Source organism: Saccharomyces mikatae (assembly GCF_947241705.1).
Source record: "Saccharomyces mikatae IFO 1815 strain IFO1815 genome assembly, chromosome: 9".
Classification (NCBI taxonomy): Eukaryota; Fungi; Ascomycota; class Saccharomycetes; order Saccharomycetales; family Saccharomycetaceae; genus Saccharomyces; species Saccharomyces mikatae.
The window spans coordinates 103,696-124,700 of NC_079264.1; the positions used below are offsets into that span (position 1 = coordinate 103,696).

A 21,005-nucleotide genomic window follows, 5' to 3' on the forward strand; every position below is an offset into this window, starting at 1 on the left:
CAATTTTTTATTTGCTTTATTCATTAACTTTTTTCTCTTCTGTTTTTTGTTCATTTTTCCGTTTATTTTTTTGTTAGATTTATCATGATGAGCATTTTATTTTACTGCGTTATCGTATTGACGGGGGCTGTTTAAGTACAGCTTTGCTTTATAATCTATATTCATTTATATTTTATATTCTTACCAAGGAAATTGAATTTTAACAGATTTGCTGAAAGATTCATCTTACAAAAAATTGGAAAGTTGAAGTGAAAAAACTGAGAAAAAAAGTAGAAGAGTACGCAAAGAGTAGTAGCTCCTATATCGAATATGAATAGTTTCTTGTCTTAGTATTTTGGCCAACCATCACTTAGTATAGAGGCTTCGATAATATGGTTGATCACGAGTGGACGCCATTACAGAAGGAGGTTATCTCAGGCTTGAGCGCGGGATGCATAACCACACTGGTAGTGCATCCATTAGATTTACTCAAGGTTCGTTTGCAGCTATCTGCTACAAGCGCTCAAAAGGTCCACTATGGTCCATTTGCAGTGATAAAAGAGATCATACATTCATCGGCGAACACTGGGCGTAGTAGGTCAAAGGTTATAAATGAACTGTACCGTGGATTAAGCATAAATTTGTTTGGAAACGCCATTGCATGGGGGGTTTATTTCGGCCTCTATGGTGTCATGAAGGACCTGATATACAAGGCAGTGGAAAAGCCAGGGCAGAGCCAATTCCAAGGGGTCAGCAATGACCACAAGATAAATTCGCTAATATATCTGTCTGCAGGCGCTTCCAGTGGCTTAATGACGGCTATCTTGACGAATCCGATCTGGGTTATAAAGACAAGAATAATGTCTACAAGTAAAGGTGTTCAGGGAGCATACACATCGATATACAATGGTGTTCAGCAACTGTTACGAAAGGAGGGCTTGCGTGGCCTGTGGAAGGGGCTTGTACCTGCTCTATTTGGCGTTTCCCAAGGTGCTTTGTATTTCACAGTTTACGATACGTTGAAGCAAAGAAAATTGCGACGGAAAAGAGAAAGTGGCCAGAACATTCATTTAACAAACCTCGAAACCATTGAAATTACATCGTTAGGGAAAATGATTTCGGTCACTTTAGTTTATCCTTTTCAATTATTAAAATCAAACTTACAAAGTTTCAAGGCTAATGAGCAGAAATTTAGGCTTTTTCCTTTAGTAAAACTGATTATTGCTAATGATGGTTTTGCAGGACTTTATAAAGGCCTATCAACAAATCTACTCCGAGCCATTCCATCCACCTGCATCACGTTTTGTGTGTACGAAAACCTCAAACATAGACTCTAGTGGAGCATATTATACTAAGTTTAGTTCCGTGTAAATACCGAAAGATAGAAGAATGAAAAATAGAGAGAAAAGAAGTTGTGGAGGGACGGTTTTTTTTATTTTATTTTAATTATTTCTGGAAAATATTTGTGATTATATTACAAAATGTAAAGTATTAAAGAAAAACTATTCTAAATTTCTTAGTAACCTAGAGCAGCTAATTGTTTAGCAACATCAGATTCAGCAGCGTTAGCATTAGCAGAGGTGACCTTCTTGGTGAAAGCCCTCTTCTTGGCATAGTATTCGGCAGATGAAACCTTTCTCTTTGCTTCCAATTTAGCAACAACATCTTCGTATTTCCAACCAACGGAAGTAGATAACTTACCTAAAGTAGTGTATTTTCTACCTGGCTTCAATCTCAAAACTCTTAATGCTTGTGGAACAACAACTCTCTTCTTCTTATCATATGGAGGTGGGATACCCTCGAAAACCTTTAAACGTTCTAAGGCAGCCTTACCACGAGCTGTCTTGTGGGAAACCATACCACGAAGAGCCTTGTAGAAGATTCTAGATGGGGCTCTAAAGTGGAATGGACCACGGGTCTTGTTGAAAGCAGTAGCCTTTCTCAAGAAATCATGGTACTTTAATTTGTTTCTGAAAAACTCACCAGAAATGTTTAACTCTTCAGCTCTAACAATAACAATTTTTTGACCGTTTAACAATTGTTTAGCAACAACGGAAGCTAAACGACCTACTAAATGACCCTTACCTGATCAAAGATTATCATTTATGAATGAATACTCATTCAAAAAATAAATAAATTTGTTAGTAATGATCCTACAAAAAAAAGCGTACGTTCTTCCTGCTCATGACTTCCATCTTGCGGTCCATCTCCGTGCTTTGGGAGTGTACACATTCTGTTGGGTACTCAGTTCACCTCTCCTTCTTCTAGTGTGTAAAATATCTTTAATATCTTCTGAGGGGTGGAATTGTATATGGTTTGAACTATGGACCAATCTCGTGGTTGGACAAAGGAAAAAACACTCAATAAATTTGATAAATGTTACGTACCATCAATGACAACAACTGGTTCAACAGACATCTTCTCGATTTGTTCTTCACCTTATGTCTTCAAGATAAAACATACATGTTCAATCATACACTGCAATCAATATATTATACTTAGTAAATGATGAATATAATTACTACTACGTAGCAGCCCAAGATTGCCCGTCCCTGCACAACCTACGTTGACCCATTGCAATAGCAGATTCTCAGGCTTGTGCTTAGAGAGGGTTTCACTACTACATACAATTGGCTAGAAGGCCGGGAGAGAGGCCCACTAGCAGTCCAGTATGAATACAGGAGCAGAAGTTTCGCGTAAAGGTAGTCCGTCCAGGCAGAACATATTTTTCCTAGAACGATCTAATGGCCTAACCTCAGGCCATATTACAATAAACCATCGTACACGGCGCGACGCGGAAAATAATTCATATATTTCAAATAAAATGTACAGGTGCTATTAGGTGTACAGATGCTTGGTGAGGTCATCTTATAAAATCATTCCAATAATAGATCCGCATAATACTTCCAGATATACTCAGCAAGGGAATCTCCATTTTTAACTCGTCTTCTTTTGTTACGCACAGATGATACATTTGTTTTGTTGTTCTTTATGAGGTAGTAATCCAACAGCTGCTCCTTAGGGAATTCTAATAGCGTTCTTATGGATGCTTTCTCATCATTCCCCATTACACGTAATTTGAGCAAAATGTCCCTCAATAATTCGTGCGACCTCTGAGGAGAAGATTTGAATTGAGAGTTTCTAAACATAACTTCTAAACCATTGATATATAGGATGATCCTTAGCGATACTGTTGCGGCGTCCTCTGTGTCCTTTTGAGCGTTTATTTTATTCACGGATAAGATTTGTAGCAGCTTTGCCGTTATGGCACTCAGTTCTTCGAGATCAAGGCAAGTGTTGATTCTAATATTCTCATATATTTTGATGTTTTCTGGCAGGGTTGGCGGTACAAGGTTTTGGAATTGATTTAGCGGAAATGAACTCGTAGCATCAATAAAAAACAACTGGGTAAGAACATGCTCGTTCGAAAGATTTTTCTTGATGAATTGACACAGATTGCTCTTTGTTGGTGAAGACCAAACGGTTATTAGCTCTAAATCTTCGTAATTCATTTTTGCCGCTTGCAGCCCCTTCTTTTTTATCTTTTTTTCTTTCCTGGTCATCTTCTTAATCTATTGTTAAAGTAAATAAACTAATGGGTGTTTCGCGTTTAATGACACAAACAAAGGAAAGAGGTCATGAAGAATCAACAATCTATTCAATATAAAGATATAAATCGAGATATTCTGTTTATGTAATCGTTACCCTAAGCCATGCAAAACATTTCTTAACGGGGTCATTGTTCTTTGTAGTTTAATATTACATACGGGTCCATCCGGGCTGAATTAGAGTTTCAAGAGGAATTATTCACGTTTGCGTTCGTTCTTACATTCATTGACGTTGTAGGTGGAATTTGGCCGGTTAGTTGAGTTTTTTGAACCGGTAAAGTGCTTTCTCGTAAGATCGGACTAGCAGCATGCATGGATTTTTTCACCTTTTGTGCTTTTATTTCCCTTGCATCTATTGAAGAAGACGCGGGGGTAGGTATTTCTCCAAATTTTGACATGTGTAATTGTAATTGTCTTGTCACTGATGCACCCCGTCTAATCTTACTTAACTTACCAGCATTCCATTTATTGAGGAAATCGCGTCTAACCTCATCACTGATTTTCCAATTCATCCCCTTGCCTTGCTGACCGGCTCTCTTGGGCACCTTTTCGAAGGCTTTATTTAGCGACAGGTTATGCCTCACGGAGTTTTGCCATGCCATCTGAGAAAACCTATAAAATGCGTAGTTATCCGAGATAAATTTGTAAATATCCGCCAATGAAATACTGCCATCAGGTGTTGAAAGAATCGCTTGGGTGATCATCGATGCGTATGACTGTGGTGGTTTGATGTATCTGTTTTCATCTAGCGACAAGTCTGACGGGTTTTCTATGTGGGGTGAAGCGTTGTTATGGATAACACTGTTGCTAGTGGACGTGTAAGTATTTGGTCTAATCCCCCCTCTCGAATAATTTTCGTCTTCGTCTTCTTCCTCCACCATGATTGTATCTCCATGCGGATCTGCTAATGCGTTAACTTCTGATGAAGATGATAATGGGGTGTGCAGGTGGTCTAGTCTTTGTAATCGAGCTTCCTCTTGTAATCTTTGCTCCCTTAAATATGTAGAACCTTCGATGATATTACGTAACAACGGGTTATTGTTACCATTGGTGCCATACGTGGATAACAACTTGGGCATGAGGTGATTCAGACAATAATCCGAAATGATGGTTTCTTGTTCCGGCAGTATAAAAATCATTTGGACTCCGCCAATGTCTATAATACATCCCGATTGTAGCACTGTGGGAGGAGAGTCTGGACCTGTGGGAATTCTTCTAAAATTGACCTTCGCACCATTCCTGCCAAATATCTGTAGTTCCCACAATCCACTCTCTAAGTTAAACCTGATAGCAGCATGCTTTCTAGACACAATTTTGGCAGGACCAAGGTCAATGTCTATATTCTTCTTCACAATAGTGCCTGGAATGGTATTCATGCTCAGAGTGTCTGTGTTCCGACCAATAGTGACTTCTAATTTCTGCACATAGTAGGTCCAATCACATCCAGCAATTTTGGCATACGCATTAACCTCTCTTGCAATACTTAAGTTATTAGAATAGTCGCCTGATACGGCCACTGGCTCGCTTGATGAGCTAAGAACACATGTCACTGCATTGACAAGCCCTTGGCGATCTTGGGCTGTATACGAACTATACTTACCACTATACCTTTGTTCAGTACTGGTAACAGACATCTATTAATACTATCTCACCAAGTGTTCTATTTTCCCGATAAATGGACTGATAACCTTTACCCTTTGCCCTGATATTATTTACAATCAGTCTATTTCTGAATAATTTCAGCATCCTGTTCTCTCTTTCTATACCGTTTCTGATTTGTTTATGTTTTTCCAGTTTCTTGTTTACCTCATCCGAAGAAAATAGCCTACTCTGAAAATATTTTACCCTAAAATTCACCTTATTTTTTTGCTAATGCCCTCCTTTAAAATTTCGGTAGACCTATGAGTGTTAACCCTAATGACTTCTTTTTTTTATGGTGATTTTTTTTTCAAAAGTGACTACAGTAATGGAGTTATCTCTTTGGACATGATCTTCTATTGTTGAGGAGGTTGCTTGCATGGAAGATAGTCAAAACTTGATATTTTCATAAAACTGATTATAAAATTTCAAAGAGGTGAATAAAGGAAAGACACCTTTTTTTAGTTGTTTTGCATAAAGTAAGAGAGAAGGTAAAGGAGCATACAAAAGAAATAGATAAGGGCGTTATGCCGGAACAAGCGCAACAAGGGGAACAGTCTGTCAAGAGAAGAAGGGTTACAAGAGCCTGTGATGAATGCCGAAAGAAAAAAGTTAAATGCGATGGTCAACAACCGTGTATCCATTGTACTGTATACTCTTATGAATGTACTTATAAGAAGCCCACAAAGAGGACGCAGAACTCCGGAAACTCCGGAGTTCTAGCGTTGGGCAATGCTGCTACTGCTGCTGGCCCATCATCAAGTGCTGTAGTGGCCGCTGCCGCTTCTAACCCCAACAAACTTCTTTCAAGTGTTAAAACAGAAAGAGCTATTTTGCCGGGTGTTTCTATGATGCCTGCAAGCAATAACATGTCTAAACCAAGGAAGTATAAGACCAAGAGCACAAGATTGCAATCGAAGATTGACAGGTACAAGCAAATTTTTGACGAAGTCTTTCCGCAGTTACCAGATATAGATAATCTGGATATTCCTGTGTTCTTACAAATCTTTCATAATTTTAAAAGGGACTCACAGTCGTTTCTAGAAGACACTGTGAAAGAATACGTCTTAATAGTCAATGACAGTTCTTCTCCAATCCAGCCAGTGCTTTCTTCAAATTCAAAAAATTCCAGTCCAGATGAGTTTTTACCGAATATGAAAAGTGACTCGAATAGTGCCTCCAGCAACAATAGGGAGCAAGAAAATACAGAAACATACCCCAATATTCCAGTTGGTAGAGAGATAAAAATTATTCTACCACCAAAAGCAATCGCTTTGCAATTCGTCAAAAGTACTTGGGAACATTGCTGTGTTCTCCTGCGATTTTATCACAGACCATCTTTCATTAGGCAATTAGATGAGCTATATGAGACAGATCCGAACAATTATACATCCAAGCAGATGCAATTTTTACCGTTATGCTACGCGGCTATTGCTGTGGGTGCATTATTCTCGAAGTCCATTGTCTCTAATGACTCGTCAAGGGAGAAGTTTTTACAGGATGAAGGTTACAAGTACTTCATTGCAGCTAGGAAACTAATCGATATCACAAATGCTCGTGACTTGAATTCCATACAAGCGATTTTGATGCTGTTTATATTCTTACAATGTTCCGCACGTTTGTCAACGTGTTATACTTATATTGGTGTGGCTATGAGAAGTGCTTTAAGAGCAGGCTTTCATAGAAAATTGAGCTCCAGTTCTGGCTTTAGTCCAATAGAAATTGAAATGAGAAAACGCCTTTTTTACACAATCTACAAACTGGACGTTTACATCAATGCAATGCTAGGTCTACCTAGATCTATTTCTCCTGATGATTTTGATCAAACTCTACCCCTGGATTTATCTGATGAAAACATTACTGAGGTAGCATACTTACCTGAAAATCAACATTCTGTTTTGTCAAGTACAGGGATTTCTAATGAACATACGAAATTATTTTTGATTTTAAATGAGATCATTTCTGAACTATATCCAATTAAGAAAACTAGTAATATAATATCTCATGAGACCGTGACTAGTTTGGAATTAAAGTTGAGAAATTGGTTGGATTCGTTACCCAAAGAACTGATACCTAACGCCAAGAATATTGATCCTGAATATGAAAGGGCAAATCGTCTGTTGCATTTATCCTTTTTGCACGTACAGATTATATTGTACAGGCCTTTCATTCATTATTTATCGCGTAATATGAGTACCGAGAATGTGGATCCCTTATCTTACCGAAGAGCAAGAAATTCTATTGCCGTAGCTCGAACGGTTATCAAACTAGCAAAAGAAATGGTTAGTAATAATTTATTAACTGGTTCATACTGGTATGCCTGTTATACGATTTTTTATTCCGTGGCGGGTCTTTTATTTTACATCCATGAAGCACAACTTCCTGATAAAGATAGCGCCAGAGAATATTACGACATTTTAAAAGATGCAGAAACTGGAAGAAGTGTTCTTATCCAGCTTAAAGATTCTAGTATGGCCGCTAGTAGAACCTATAATTTATTGAACCAAATCTTTGAAAAGTTAAATTCGAAAACTATTCAGCTTACCGCCTTACATTCATCTCCATCCAACGAAAATGCTTCCTTGGTCGCCAATGATCCCTCAGTTCTCAAAAACAATGTGGGGGAGTCTTTGCAACCGCCCGTGTTTTTTTCTTCTCAGGATACGAAGAGTCACTTTTCATTAGCTAAGAATGACGAAAATACTACTGATTACACAATGGCAAACTATTTGAATAATACACCAATTTCTGACAATCCATTAAATGATGCACAACAGCAAGACCAAATATCTCAAGGGATGGTAAATATGTCTAATGTAAGAAGTTCTAACGGCTTCCTTTCTACTGATATTAGACTTGACAATAACAGTCAACCAAACATGCTTGATACTGCTGATGACGTCTTTGTCAAGAATGACGTCGACATCCCTGATAACAAAGAATTTGATTTCAACAGTAGTAAAAGCAATGCATCAAATGACCTCAACTCTGAAGTCATTAGCAACAATTATAATAACTCCCGTAACACTAATAACACCACCACCACCAACAACAACAACAACAATAATAATAATAGTAATAATAATAATAATAACACCATTAACACTAATAACACTAATAATAATAATAATAATAATAATAATAATAATAATAATAATAACAACACTAATAATACTAATAATACTAATAGCTCTAATAATAATAATCATAATAATAATAGTAACAATAAGAACAACAATAATAGCAATTATAACAATAGTAACAATAAGAACAACAACAGTAATAATAATAATAATAATATTAATAATAATAGTAATGCTATTAACAACAATGACTTCGGCATTAAAATGGATAACAATTCACCAACTTATGAAGGGTTTGCTCATTTACAAATGCCACTTTCACAAGACAGTATGAACATAGAAGAAAGAGGAGAGATGTCACCAGATATGGAAATTAAAAATGAGCATAGTATAGCTGACTCGAACGATATTCTTGGAGTGTTCGATCAGCTAGATGCTCAACTATTCGGGAAGTATCTACCCCTAAATTACCCCTCCGAATGAAGCGATTAACTTTTGAATTATATATTATGGTATTGTGGCCGTGGCATTTGCCCAACGTAAATAGCTCATAACGTTTATATGTGTATTTTTATACGTTAATGTTAATATAAACAATAATAGCAATAGTGGTAAATGGTCCTACCACCAAGGGAAGAAAACATTCATTTTGACAATAGTTACTCTTGATGTCAATATCCTGCCCAGTCGTTTTTGACCTGTCTTTTTGACAGTATAATATTCATAGAAAAACATAAATATTTTTAGTTAAAGATGTCAGTGTCTTTATATGATTATCTAGCCTTTAAATTAACAAATATATCTATAACTCCATTTTTCGATGTTTCATCATAAACAAAAGTGGGATGAAAATCTTTTAAAGAAAGCTCAACTTATATTCTTGGCTTTCCGTTCCTGTTTATTTTTACAGCAAATGAATCAGCCAGATGGGTCTTAAATGAGACATTAGATGGTGTTCTAGATAGGCTTCTATTCAATATAACTGAGACCTTTTTATCATACAACTGAGGGGCAGACTCGAAAGAGAATGTTTGATCAGTTCGAGTGGTTTCAATTGAATCAGAACGTCCATGTGGAATTCCCATGCCCATTTTTGAAGAGATATTCGGCACATTTGTATCCTTCGTGAAAAAACTATCGAGGTTATCCAATTCCGCCCACATGTGACTTAACGAAGCGTCCTTTTCTTCTACAACAGAAATTGAATCATTTGTATCCATTCTACCGAGATCGTAATCACCATCCGCGTGGAACTCCACAATTGTATCCATCCTGCCAAGTTCGTACTCACCATCCGCATGAAACTCGATAACTGCATCCAAATCATCCGATCCGTGTGCAGAGATTTCGTCAGATTTGCTTGTACCACAGGTCATAAACACTGCATGAACATTATGTCTTGTCGTAGCCGCAGTCATTGTTGGCATAGGAACGGACCAACCGCTATCTTCAGGCAGACCAAACAAAGTGGTGGTAGCATTATCACTGTCTTTCACATCTTTATTTCCCATAGTTATCCTTAGGACATCCTTATCCATCTTACTCCCAGAAACATTAGGCACACAATCCAAGACTTCTAGAGCTTTTGCTTCATATTCAGTAAATAGCAATCTTAGCAACGGAGATATCAAATCAGCCCCAACTCCAATGAACTCTGGCCTTCTCAAATCAATTAAAGGGAAAACATACTTTAAAATCTCTAGAGTTTGAACTTTGATCCATCCAATCTTATTGAACAAAAGCCCGAGTAAAAATACCAACGTTTGAGCAGAATAAGAGGGAAAGTAGTTTCTGGATATAAAACTAACTACTTGACTCATGAAATCTTTCTTTGACCTGAATTTGTTCTTTGCCATAGAATCTATTAATCGGGAGAGTGAAGGTTGTTTGTATGCATTTGCTAGCTCAATTAATGAGTCTGCAGCAACCTGGATGCCCGTAAAATCTTTGCGATCCATTGCATTCAAAAATCTTGGGAGGTTCGCTATTAATGCAAAAAGTAGCCTAGAGTCTGTATTTGCTATAATCCGGCTATCTTTCAACAAATTCAACTTATCTAGAAATTTCCATGTAATCTCTAAGGAATCCGAAGATCTCAATCCAGTCATGACTATTTGCTGTAAACCATCGAAGCGACCTTCCCAATTTGAGGGAAAAATGGCAACTAAACACTGAACAGTATCTGGAGAATCTAAATCGATCTTTGAAATGAACTTGCTTAAACATGATAATACTTCAACAAATTCTTGTTCATGTATACTGCTCAAACATGCCGTAATGGACCAGAATAATTGTGGGAAACTGATCAAATTGGTTGGATCAAGTTCGGCCATGATTGCATTCAAAGTCATTAAGATCTGCATGGCAAATCCTTGAATGTCTACATTTCCATCCGATATAGTATTCGAGAGTCTATGAAGCATATCACGCAACATTTCTTGATCCAAAAATGTTAACAACGATCTGAACACCTGGAATGATCTACACGCTATATGCCTTACTGAGCAAGTAGTGGCCCACTTCAAAGCTATTCTTTGCCAAGTTACTTGGAATTCATCTAGATCTGAGAATATAGAGATAATATTCCTTATTAGTAAATCCATGGTTTTTGGAGATCTAGCGCCTTTTTTCATCAAGTTGTCATATGACCACAGAGCGTGCTTATTTCTTAACAATTTTACAGTTTCCTCAGACTTTTCGTTACTTGGCGCCAACCCAAAAATTAATGTAGAGGCGATCTTACAGGCACTCTCATGAATAAGCGGAACATAATGGTCCAGCAAGCAAATGGACATATGTAATAGTAACGGAATTTTTGCTTTTACAGATTCACTCAAGTTCGTTAACAAATTCACTAAAAAGATGATCGAAAGTTGAGCCTTCGAAAAAATAACCTTTTTTCCATTATAATTCAGACGTTCCCAGATATTTCCTAGAAAGGAATACTTATTATTGTTTACTGGCTCAGAAAATGTATGCTTCGCTAAAGGAACCATGCACCTGGGTTCTAAGTTATTCAATAGAGTATCAAGTAGCCCAATGCCACCGGGAATATTGGCCAAATATAACACAATATCTCTTGCATACTGAACAAAGAATGGATTGCAATGATTCATTGAAGAATTTATGATGTACTCCAGTGATACATGAATGTTTTGGAAAGAATTGCCCTTACCTAAGGAAATCCATAGCTGCTCCACTTCGTTCGGCAAAGAGTCGTTGAGATCAATGGTAATATAAAACAGATTATTCAGGACCATAAAGGTGTCCATCTCTTCTGAAGACTTCAATGTGAATTTGTTTACCCAAGGTACCATAAGCACCAATAAATCCCTTTTTATTTCGAAGGGAAACAAATCAAGTATTCTAACCAAACTGGAGAATATTCTCAAGCACAAATCTTGGGAAAGCAATTCGGCGAATATGCTAGAAATTTCCTTTGCAGTAGATTTGTAAACAGTCTTTGAAGAGTTTGCAAGTCTCTCCTTAAATACCTTGGTATAAGAGGAATTATGCAACTTGGTTTCAACGGCTGAAAGCAGATCAACAGCAAACGTTCTAGTATCCTCCCTATCTGCCACTAGTCCATATAAACCCAAGGAAACTAGTTCATCTTCGTCTAAAACCAAGTTATCCAATTTCAAAACGGATTTACAAAGTGTAGTGTAGTATAATACAGCTACCGAAGGATGCGAATGGTGTGAAACACATTGAAACGCAACGTCTCTGAATAGTTTATAGTTTTCCCTATTTTTCTCCAAAAGGTTTTCCAAAGCACGCACTCCAAGATTTTTTACGGTAGTGTTGTCGGAGTCGAATAGTGCTTCAATCCAAGAAAGTAAATCTTCGGTATCGAAAGAAATTACAATGGGTAACTCTAAATTATCATCCAACGTTTGCGTTATTGGATCAGAACATAAAACAACCATAGTTTCTAATACGATCATCTGTAGCCTGTTTTTCTGGAACTCTATCCCAGTAGTAATAGCAGTTCTATCTCTACTACTTTCCGTATTTTTGATCATTATAGCATATCTTTCTTCTGATATAGGTTCATACTCACCATAGCCACACCATTCTTTTAAATAATTAAAGCATGATGCACGGGCTTGGAATGGAAATAATTCATCGATGAGTGGATGTTCTCTTACTGCCATATAATAACTCAATATAAGGCCTGCAAAGTAGCTTCGCAGTGATTGATATTCGTAGGAGATTTGTACTGAGTCCTTCTCAAGAAACTGTTTTGTTTTCTGCAAAAATTCTGATAATTTTCGAAGTATCCATTCATCATTAAATATCATATCCGCTTTTAAGTATGGCGATAAAATAGTCAAAATATGAAACATTTCCACTCTGATTTGGTTGTTGGAACTTCCTTCCTTCCATGCCACTAAAAATACGTCAATGGCCTCCACGTAAGCTTTGAAAATGTTGATATTCATTGAGCTTAGTCCTGTTATTATGGCATCCCTAATCATAATATATTTTGCATTTAATAAAGGAAGAACCATCTTAAAGATTGATTTCGCAGATTTAATCTTCTGATGCTGAACGGTGAAGATTTGTTGACTCTTTTTCCTACCATGCTGAGGAATTTTAGATGGAATGTGCAGTTTTTGGTCAAAAGTGGACGTTAATGAGGTACATGCAGCAATCAAATATAGCTTCCATTGGTTGACGATCGTTTCTGGTAAAACATTTTTGGGCTTGAAATCAATATCATTTGCTACCTGCAAAATTATCTCGTGTACTTGCACCAGTCTTATACAAACAATAGATCGACATAATGCCATTGCCATAGGACAAGTTTTGAAAACCAAAGCCAATAATTTGGGAAAAGCCCTTTGCCATAAAGCAGCATCCACCCCGTACTCCGATTCAGCGAGTTTAATGAGTAATCCCCTCTTATACTTAGAATTCAGTCGACTAAACCTTGTTTTTTCAACTGCACTTAATGTTGCTTTATGTGGATTAATTAGAGTAGTAGTATTACACTCATTCAATAAATCAATAAGTCTTGTACCACGATCAGCTGCGAAATGGGATGATGATCTCGAATGTCCATTTGATAGCTTTTCGGTTTTTTCCATCATCGCCTCGTCAAACTTGAATATAATCCTTAATATCTGAATACCTAATCTACGAATCCTTGCATCATGTGAACAAAGGAAAAAGAGACCATTCCCTTCTACTTCCTCAATAACTGTTACTGTATTCTTCCATTCCAATTTTTCTGTTTCGTTACTTTCTTCTTGTTCTGGATCAATTGGCAACAAGCGAATTCCATCCAAACCAGTTTCTTTCTTATTTTCTTCTTTATTAGATGACTGAAATTCTTCCAGCCAGCACTCCAAAAGCTCCACATAAAGCATTAATAACCTGTTATACTCTTTTGATGATAAGTATGACATATTGTAGCTTGACTGTGTCTTTTCATCGAAATCGAAGGAATATTTTGCAAACCAAGTGATTAGTGTATATGGATTTTTTTTAGAGGCTAATGCCCTTAGTGCATTTTGACTGCTAGAAGAAATAATTTCTTCTGAATGAACAGCGTTCCTTGATAAAATCTCGATTGTAGATTTGTAAGGAATAGCACGTGAAATAGAGAGGCAACAAGGTATTGCTTCAATGATAGTAGCAAACAATATAACATAAAGAGAATTGTTTTTGCTTGAATCGTTGTCATTGGAAAAGCTAAAGCTAAAAGGGCTGAACGCGTTTGATGACGGCTTTTGGTGTTGATTTTCAGGGGACCAAACCTCAGAACCAATGCTCGAATCCAACAGAAGGAATAATCTGTAAAAGTAATCCGATATTTCATTGTGGTTTATGGAGGAGGCTTCTTGAGCCTGGTTCAATGTGATGTTGTTTAAATTTAATTCATATAGTCTATTATCATCTTCAGGAAACTTCGGCCTCTCTTTCGTAACCAATAAACCTTTGTATGTATTTATAGTCAGAATTAGTTTTTCATAGTTGATATTTTCCAAATTAGAGCCGTTAAAAGATTGTCGTATCAGAGGAATTAGAGCCTGTTCCATCAAAAAATTTGGATGTAAGAACCCAATTGATACGAGAGCGTCTGTCAACGGATTTAAAAGTCCAAAATCGCCGGTTATCCAATTCTCCTTTTTCCTTGTGTTCAAATATAACTGTAAAAGTTTGGTAAGAGTCCTGGTAGTATTATTTAAAGTCTCTGGACATCTATAAAGATAAACCCAAACTAATCTCGATAAACCAACTGCAAAAAAAATTCTTTCCTTTAAACTTTTAGACTTAACTTTTGATGCGTTAGCCTCCAACAATGATAGCCACTGTTTAGAAAATAAATTAGGCGGTGATGTACATAAAACAGAAACTGTTAGTTTAAAACCACTTATCCAATACTTATTATCGGCCTGTAGCCGCTTGGCCGTATTCAATAAAGTAGACATTGCTTCTACCCACGTGGGATGGTTAACTTCTGCTGTCAGTGAACCAGCCAAAGGCAATAATAATTGGTTAGTAACTTCAGCATACGCCAAACACACTGGAAAATTCTCAGTTTTTGAAAAAAACTTTGATAAACTTTTCATAAAATCTGCACTTTCTTCAAATTTCTCTAGCGGATAATGCCTCAACTTTAGATACCTCATACCAAGAATTAACAAATGTGTGCTTGGTTCCAACTCTGCGGGTATATACGCTGGGATTTTTTCTAAATCAGCTATAAATCGATCACTGACTGACAAAAATTTCTTTTCAGACATAGAGCCCAGAAGCTCAGCAAACGAATTCCAATTAGAAGACTTGATCAAACTGGATGATATAGAAAGTGGTTCAGTGGTTTTCAACTGAGTAAAAACAATCTCTTCTAGCTTATCGGATAAATCTTCTTCTTCGTTGCTGGGCGCTTGCTTGACAATTTCATTTAGAACTCTACAAAGAATGAATATACTGATCAGAGATTTTCTATCTGCTAGAAAAGCTTCCTCTTTTGCTACTTCAATTGCGTTTTCTAAACTTTTCAATTGTGAGTTGGCTATAGATGGACTTGAAATGGCGCTACTGTTGCCATTACTGGCCTTGAGCAAGGGAACCTTGTTGTTAAAGGATGAAGAAGCATGCCTTTTCATACTAGGAAGGCCATTAGTACTGTTATTATGTTTATACTTCGAAGTTGTATTGCTAGAGGATCTTGATAGCCGCCTATTCAGCAGGAATTGTGCTTGAGAAGGATGTGCCTGAGAAGGATGTGCCTGAGAAGGATGTGCCTTTTCAAACTCATAATCTTTCAATAGCTTTTCCACTTCTTCAGAGGCTGAATTGGCCGTTTCAGATTTTGTCTTCCTCCAAAACATCATGGCATCAATGACTGGTTTCGGCTTTTTTTTCGCAATATGACCTAGAGATTTGATAATTTCATCAAAGCTGGGATCAATTCCTTCCCCGAGAATTTCTACAATTGGAGGTTCCGCCATGACTAGTTGTTGCAAACACATATTTAATTTGTTCTCCGCATATCGAATAAATTTTGTAAAAAGTATATGAAGAGCATATTCGGAAGGGCTTTTCCAATCTGTAGCCATTTGCTGCCTCAAATTAGTTACGTAATCCTCTGCTACAGATTTTGCTGCAATTTCTGTGGGCGTTGGCTCTTGCATACTTGGCTGCTTTTCTCGTTCAGGTATTATCGTTGAAATATCCTTTTGATCACCTTGCTCCTCAATAAACGCTTGTATAGGGGCTCGAAATTCTCCTGTTACTTGTTGTTGCTGTTGTTGTAAGAGTAATTGATCATTCAAAGAAGCACCTCCTGGAGTATCAATAGGAGATGGAATATCGATAATAGGTGCATTGGCGACGGATTGCTGCAGAGGAAATGTATCACGAGGTGATTCGTCTATCTTTATTAGATTGTTCTGACTTGAAGGATCAATGTCTATTGATATCTGTTGGTTGTTGTCTGCATTTTCTGCTGTATTTGTCATTGGGAAGGTAAAACCAATACCTTGATCCCTCTGAGGCGGAAAAGTAAATCTTGAGGCCATTATAACGTATAATAGAACTAAAAGAAATTTCCAAAATGGAAAGACAATAACTAACCTGAATCGCCACCCTTTGAACACTCACGCCCTCTTATAAAGATTCAAATCCACGTTGGCTCTTCCTTTGTATTTATGGAATCCTTTATCCTGATTTCTATAATTCCATGTATATTTCCTGTGTGGCTGTCGCTTCGTGGTTAGTGATATGATTCTGATAGTTAATCAACTGCCCTTAAAATTGGTGTTGCTAGTTCGGAAAGCTTGAAGTAGTCTGGGTGGTAACATTAAGTGGACTAAAACTGGCCCATACTTATGATTCGATATCACTATTTCTAGCTCCTGTTTTCACTGTATTGTGAAAGCATAACCCGAGATAGTTCAAAGCGGGTAATATGTCCGAAATTTTCCAAAATACTAATATTCTTTGTTTAGTCATCTGAATGGTTAAAATGAATATATACACCTTACAAGTAGCGGAAGATTCTTCTCGTTTGCATTAGCTAGGCTCAATAGTTTCTGCTTAAATTGGATTGACATTGAAGTTGATAAAAGAAACAAAAAATAGAGGCCTCTAATGACGCCAGACAAACTAAACTCAGCCATCGTTACGTTTATGGCCAACTTGAATATTGATGAGTCGAGGGCAAACGAAGCTGCTTTAGTAGTATCAGAATCCATCGTTCACCGATCAGTTAAATTATTGGAGGTTGTTGTTGCGTTGAAAGATCATTTCCTTTCAGAAAACGAGATAGAAAGAAAGAAAGCGTTAACATGTTTGTCTACTGTCTTAACTAAGACACCGAATGACCACTTATCCAAAAACGAATGCTCAGTTATATTTCAGTTCTATAAATCTAAGTTTGATGATCAAGCGCTTGTAAAGGAAGTTTTGGAAGGGTTCGCTGCGTTAGCCCCAATGAAGTTTGTTTCCATTAATGAGATTACCCAACTTTTGAGATTATTGCTGGACAGCTATCAACAGGGCCAGCATTTAGCATCAACTAGACTATTGCCTTTCAAAATTCTAAAGAACATATTTGATAGATTTTTTACCAATGCATCATCGATGGAACAGGTGAAGCGAATTAACGATTTATTTATTGAAACGTTTCTTCATATTGCCAATGGTGAAAAGGACCCTAGGAACCTACTGTTGTCATTTGCACTCAACGAGTCTATTACATCAAAATTACAGAACGTGGAGAACTTCAAGGAAGATTTATTCGATGTTTTGTTTTGCTATTTTCCAATTACTTTCAAGCCACCAAAGCATGATCCTTATAAGATTTCCAACCAGGATTTAAAAACGGCTTTGAGGTCGGCCATTACTGCCACGCCATTATTTGCCGAAGATGCTTATAGCAATTTACTGGACAAACTCACCGCTTCTTCACCAGTAGTAAAAAATGACACCCTTTTAACGCTACTAGAATGTGTTAGGAAATTTGGCGGCTCTTCTATATTAGCAAATTGGAAGTTGCTTTGGAATGCCCTGAAATTCGAAATCATACAGAACAGTGAAGGGACCGAAAACACTTTGCTGAATCCGTATAATAAACACCAATCCAGTGATGATATGGGTCAATATACTAATTACGATGCTTGTTTAAGAATTTTAAATTTGATGGGGCTCCAACTATACGACTTTGAAAAAGTATCATTTGAAAAGTTCTTCACTCATGTATTAGATGAGTTGAAACCAAACTTTGAATATGAAAAGGATTTGAAACAAACCTGTCAGATTCTGTCTGCCATTGGTAGTGGAAATATTGAAATATTTAACGAGGTTGTTTCTTCGACTTTTCCGTTGTTTTTGACCAATACATCTGAGATTGCCAAATTGAAGCTGCTGATTATGAATTTGTCATTCTTTTTCGATTCATACATTGATCTATTTGGAAGAATATCTAAAGAGTCGTTAAAAAGCTCGGTACCAAACAACAAAATGGCCGAATACAAGGATGAGATAATTATGCTTTTAAGCATGGCTTTGACCAGCAGTTCCAAGTCAGAGGTTACTATAAGGACTCTTTCTGTGATACAGTTTACGAAAATGATCAGAATGAAGGGGTTTTTGAGCCCAGAGGAAGTTTCTCTTATCATTCAGTACTTCACAGAAACAATACTAACGGATAACAATAAGAATATATACTACGCTTGCTTGGAAGGGTTGAAGACAATCAGTGAGATATACGAGGATTTAGTTTTTGAAATATCATTAAAAAAATTGCTGGATCTGTTACCTGATAGTTATGGCGAAAAAGTTCGTGTCAATAATGAAGAAAATATTCAAATTGAGACAATCTTGAAAATTATTCTTGATTTTACCACTTCAAGGCATATTTTGGTGAAGGAAAGCATTTCATATCTAGCGACAAAATTAAATAGAGTGGCTAAAGTTTCCAAATCCAAAGAATATTGCTTTCTACTCATTTCAACCATATATTCTCTTTTTAATAACAATCAAAATGAGAACGTTTTCAAGGAGGAAGATGCTCTTGCGCTTAAGCGAGCCATTGAACCAAAATTACTGGAGATAGTTACTCAAGAATCAACCATTGTAGATGACAATTACAATTTGACCCTTCTGTCAAATGTTCTCTTTTTCATTAATTTTAAAGTTCCACAGTCGATGCATCAGGAAGAATTGGACAGATATAATAAGCATTTTCTCTATGAAGGTGAAATAGGAATTTTAGACGCACCAAACATATTAGCTATTCCATATGTCAAAATATTATCTGCTCTCAATAAAGCCTGTCAATTTCCTCAAAAACTAACCATACTTGTTGAAGCAGCTCAACTGCTCAAGTCACATGGTCCGAAAATGATTGAAACTGAAAAATTGGGATACCTGGAATTACTGTTAGTCTTATCAAATAAGTTTGTTTCTGAGGATGATGTAATAGGATTACTTGATTGGGAAGACCTATCACACATCAATCTGGAAATAATGGTTTGGCTGACTAAAGGGTTAATAATGCAAAACTCATTAAAATCACCTGATATCATCAAAAATTTCATTGATTTATTATCTAACCAAGATATTGGTCCACTTGTTGCTAAGCTTTTTGAAGTTTTTGTCATGGATATCAGTTCTTTAAAGAAATTCAAAGGTATCAATTGGAACAATAATGTTAAAATCTTGTATAAACAAAAGTTCTTCTGTGATATTTTTCAAATGATAGTCAACAACTATAAAAATACCGTGGATATGACCATAAAATGCAATTATTTGACGGCATTATCTCTAGTGTTGAAGCACACCTCAAGCCAGTCGGTAGGTCCCTTCATTAACGATTTGTTCCCACTATTATTACAAGCTTTAGATATGCCTGATTCTGAGGTAAGGGTATCCGCTTTAGAAACATTGAAGGATACTACTGATAAACATCATAATCTAATTACTGAGCACATAAGTACCATAGTCCCTTTATTGCTATCCCTAGTTCTACTGGAAAAGTATAACAGTGTCAGTGTCAGATTTATAGCCCTACAAATTTTGGAAAGGATTACCACTGTGGTGCCCCTAAACTATTGCCTAAGTTACCAAGACGATGTTCTTAACGGGCTAATACCAGTTTTGTCTGATAAGAAAAGAATGATAAGAAAGCAATGTATTGATACAAGACAGGTTTATTATGAGTTAGGTCAAATTCCGTTCGAATGAACGTCTATATTTTGAAGATCTTGCTGAGTTTTTTAAATAAGTATAAATTTCTATGTATAGTGCAAAAATGTGACATTTATTCTCATGTTTACTCCTCTTCACTTGAGTCTTCCTCGTCACTTAGTCCTACAGGTGCCAACCCTGGTGTCAAACCAGGATACCTGTGGTCCTTGACATAATCACTGTTCTTGATCTCTTCTTTAAATTGCTTTCTTTTGGACCTTCTTCTTTTAGTCCTATCCGCCTTAGTGGTAGAAACTGTTTCTTTTAAAATATACTGTTGTATGTCGTCAAGATCATCTCGTACTTCCTCTTCTAAATCCCACGACCTCAGGTTTTGGGAGTTCCTTCTAATCAATTTATTCAAATACTTCCTCTCGTGTTCCGTTAGTGTTCCCTCTTGTTGATGTCTTTTTAGAACCTGGTATTTCGCCAGTTGTTCAAGTTGCTCCTTATCATGTTTGTGTTTTTTGACCTGTCTCTTTTTGGCTAACTTACATCTTTTTTTAATTTTATGAACATCACGATTTTGTAACTCCACTCTCTTTCTCAAATTTCTATCGATCAACTGAGCCTTTGACCCATTCTGTACACTTTCTTTATTACTACTGGCTCTAATTTTGGGAACACCAGGCAAAAGATTCGAAAGCAGCCCATTGATTACTGATGTAGCCTGATATTTTGAAGCTTGGCTATGTAAAGACGACATATTTACGCAGTTAAAAGTACAAAGTCGCAACTCAGTTTGTTTTAATTCTACCTATCGCTCTCACAGGTTATCATCATTACGACTGTTAATCATATTTTTGTATATCTTTGTTCAAGCTCATCGCAAAAATTTTTCAAAGCGAGTATCGAGGTCACGTGTTCCATACCACGTGATTGATGGGTACCCGCCTCATGGTAAAAGAAAAAAGACACCAATTTGGCAGCGAAAGAGAAAAAAGTTTATCAATAACGAAAACGAAACTTTAGAGGAAAAAGGATATAGAGA

The 21,005-nt window shown here is 36.7% G+C and overlaps 8 protein-coding genes across 8 annotated transcripts; 3 read left to right on the top strand and 5 right to left on the bottom strand.

Moving 5' to 3' along the window:
• Positions 1-371: 371 nt before the first annotated feature.
• On the top strand, positions 372-1,316 carry FLX1 (flavin adenine dinucleotide transporter FLX1; the record flags this gene model as incomplete). The annotated part of the gene is made up of 1 exon (XM_056223125.1): positions 372-1,316. One exon carries the CDS (start codon positions 372-374, stop codon positions 1,314-1,316), a length of 945 nt encoding a protein of 314 aa, XP_056082748.1.
• A 179-nt stretch (positions 1,317-1,495) lies between these two features.
• RPL16A (60S ribosomal protein uL13) lies at positions 1,496-2,397 on the bottom strand (the record flags this gene model as incomplete). Its single annotated transcript, XM_056223126.1, has 2 exons — positions 1,496-2,064; positions 2,367-2,397. The coding sequence occupies 2 exons, from the start codon at positions 2,395-2,397 to the stop codon at positions 1,496-1,498; spliced, it is 600 nt and encodes a 199-aa protein (XP_056082749.1).
• Positions 2,398-2,855: 458 nt separating this feature from the next.
• On the bottom strand, positions 2,856-3,491 carry CSM2 (Csm2p; the record flags this gene model as incomplete). The annotated part of the gene is made up of 1 exon (XM_056223127.1): positions 2,856-3,491. One exon carries the CDS (start codon positions 3,489-3,491, stop codon positions 2,856-2,858), a length of 636 nt encoding a protein of 211 aa, XP_056082750.1.
• Positions 3,492-3,772: 281 nt separating this feature from the next.
• Positions 3,773-5,221, bottom strand: FKH1 (forkhead family transcription factor FKH1; the record flags this gene model as incomplete). The annotated part of the gene is made up of 1 exon (XM_056223128.1): positions 3,773-5,221. The coding sequence occupies one exon, from the start codon at positions 5,219-5,221 to the stop codon at positions 3,773-3,775; it is 1,449 nt and encodes a 482-aa protein (XP_056082751.1).
• Positions 5,222-5,752: 531 nt separating this feature from the next.
• Positions 5,753-8,791, top strand: ASG1 (Asg1p; the record flags this gene model as incomplete). The annotated part of the gene is made up of 1 exon (XM_056223129.1): positions 5,753-8,791. One exon carries the CDS (start codon positions 5,753-5,755, stop codon positions 8,789-8,791), a length of 3,039 nt encoding a protein of 1,012 aa, XP_056082752.1.
• Positions 8,792-9,180: 389 nt separating this feature from the next.
• TAO3 (Tao3p) lies at positions 9,181-16,344 on the bottom strand (the record flags this gene model as incomplete). The annotated part of the gene is made up of 1 exon (XM_056223131.1): positions 9,181-16,344. One exon carries the CDS (start codon positions 16,342-16,344, stop codon positions 9,181-9,183), a length of 7,164 nt encoding a protein of 2,387 aa, XP_056082753.1.
• Positions 16,345-16,915: 571 nt separating this feature from the next.
• Positions 16,916-20,011, top strand: MET18 (Met18p; the record flags this gene model as incomplete). The annotated part of the gene is made up of 1 exon (XM_056223132.1): positions 16,916-20,011. One exon carries the CDS (start codon positions 16,916-16,918, stop codon positions 20,009-20,011), a length of 3,096 nt encoding a protein of 1,031 aa, XP_056082754.1.
• Positions 20,012-20,099: 88 nt separating this feature from the next.
• Positions 20,100-20,720, bottom strand: RRT14 (Rrt14p; the record flags this gene model as incomplete). Its single annotated transcript, XM_056223133.1, has 1 exon — positions 20,100-20,720. The coding sequence occupies one exon, from the start codon at positions 20,718-20,720 to the stop codon at positions 20,100-20,102; it is 621 nt and encodes a 206-aa protein (XP_056082755.1).
• Positions 20,721-21,005: the final 285 nt, after the last annotated feature.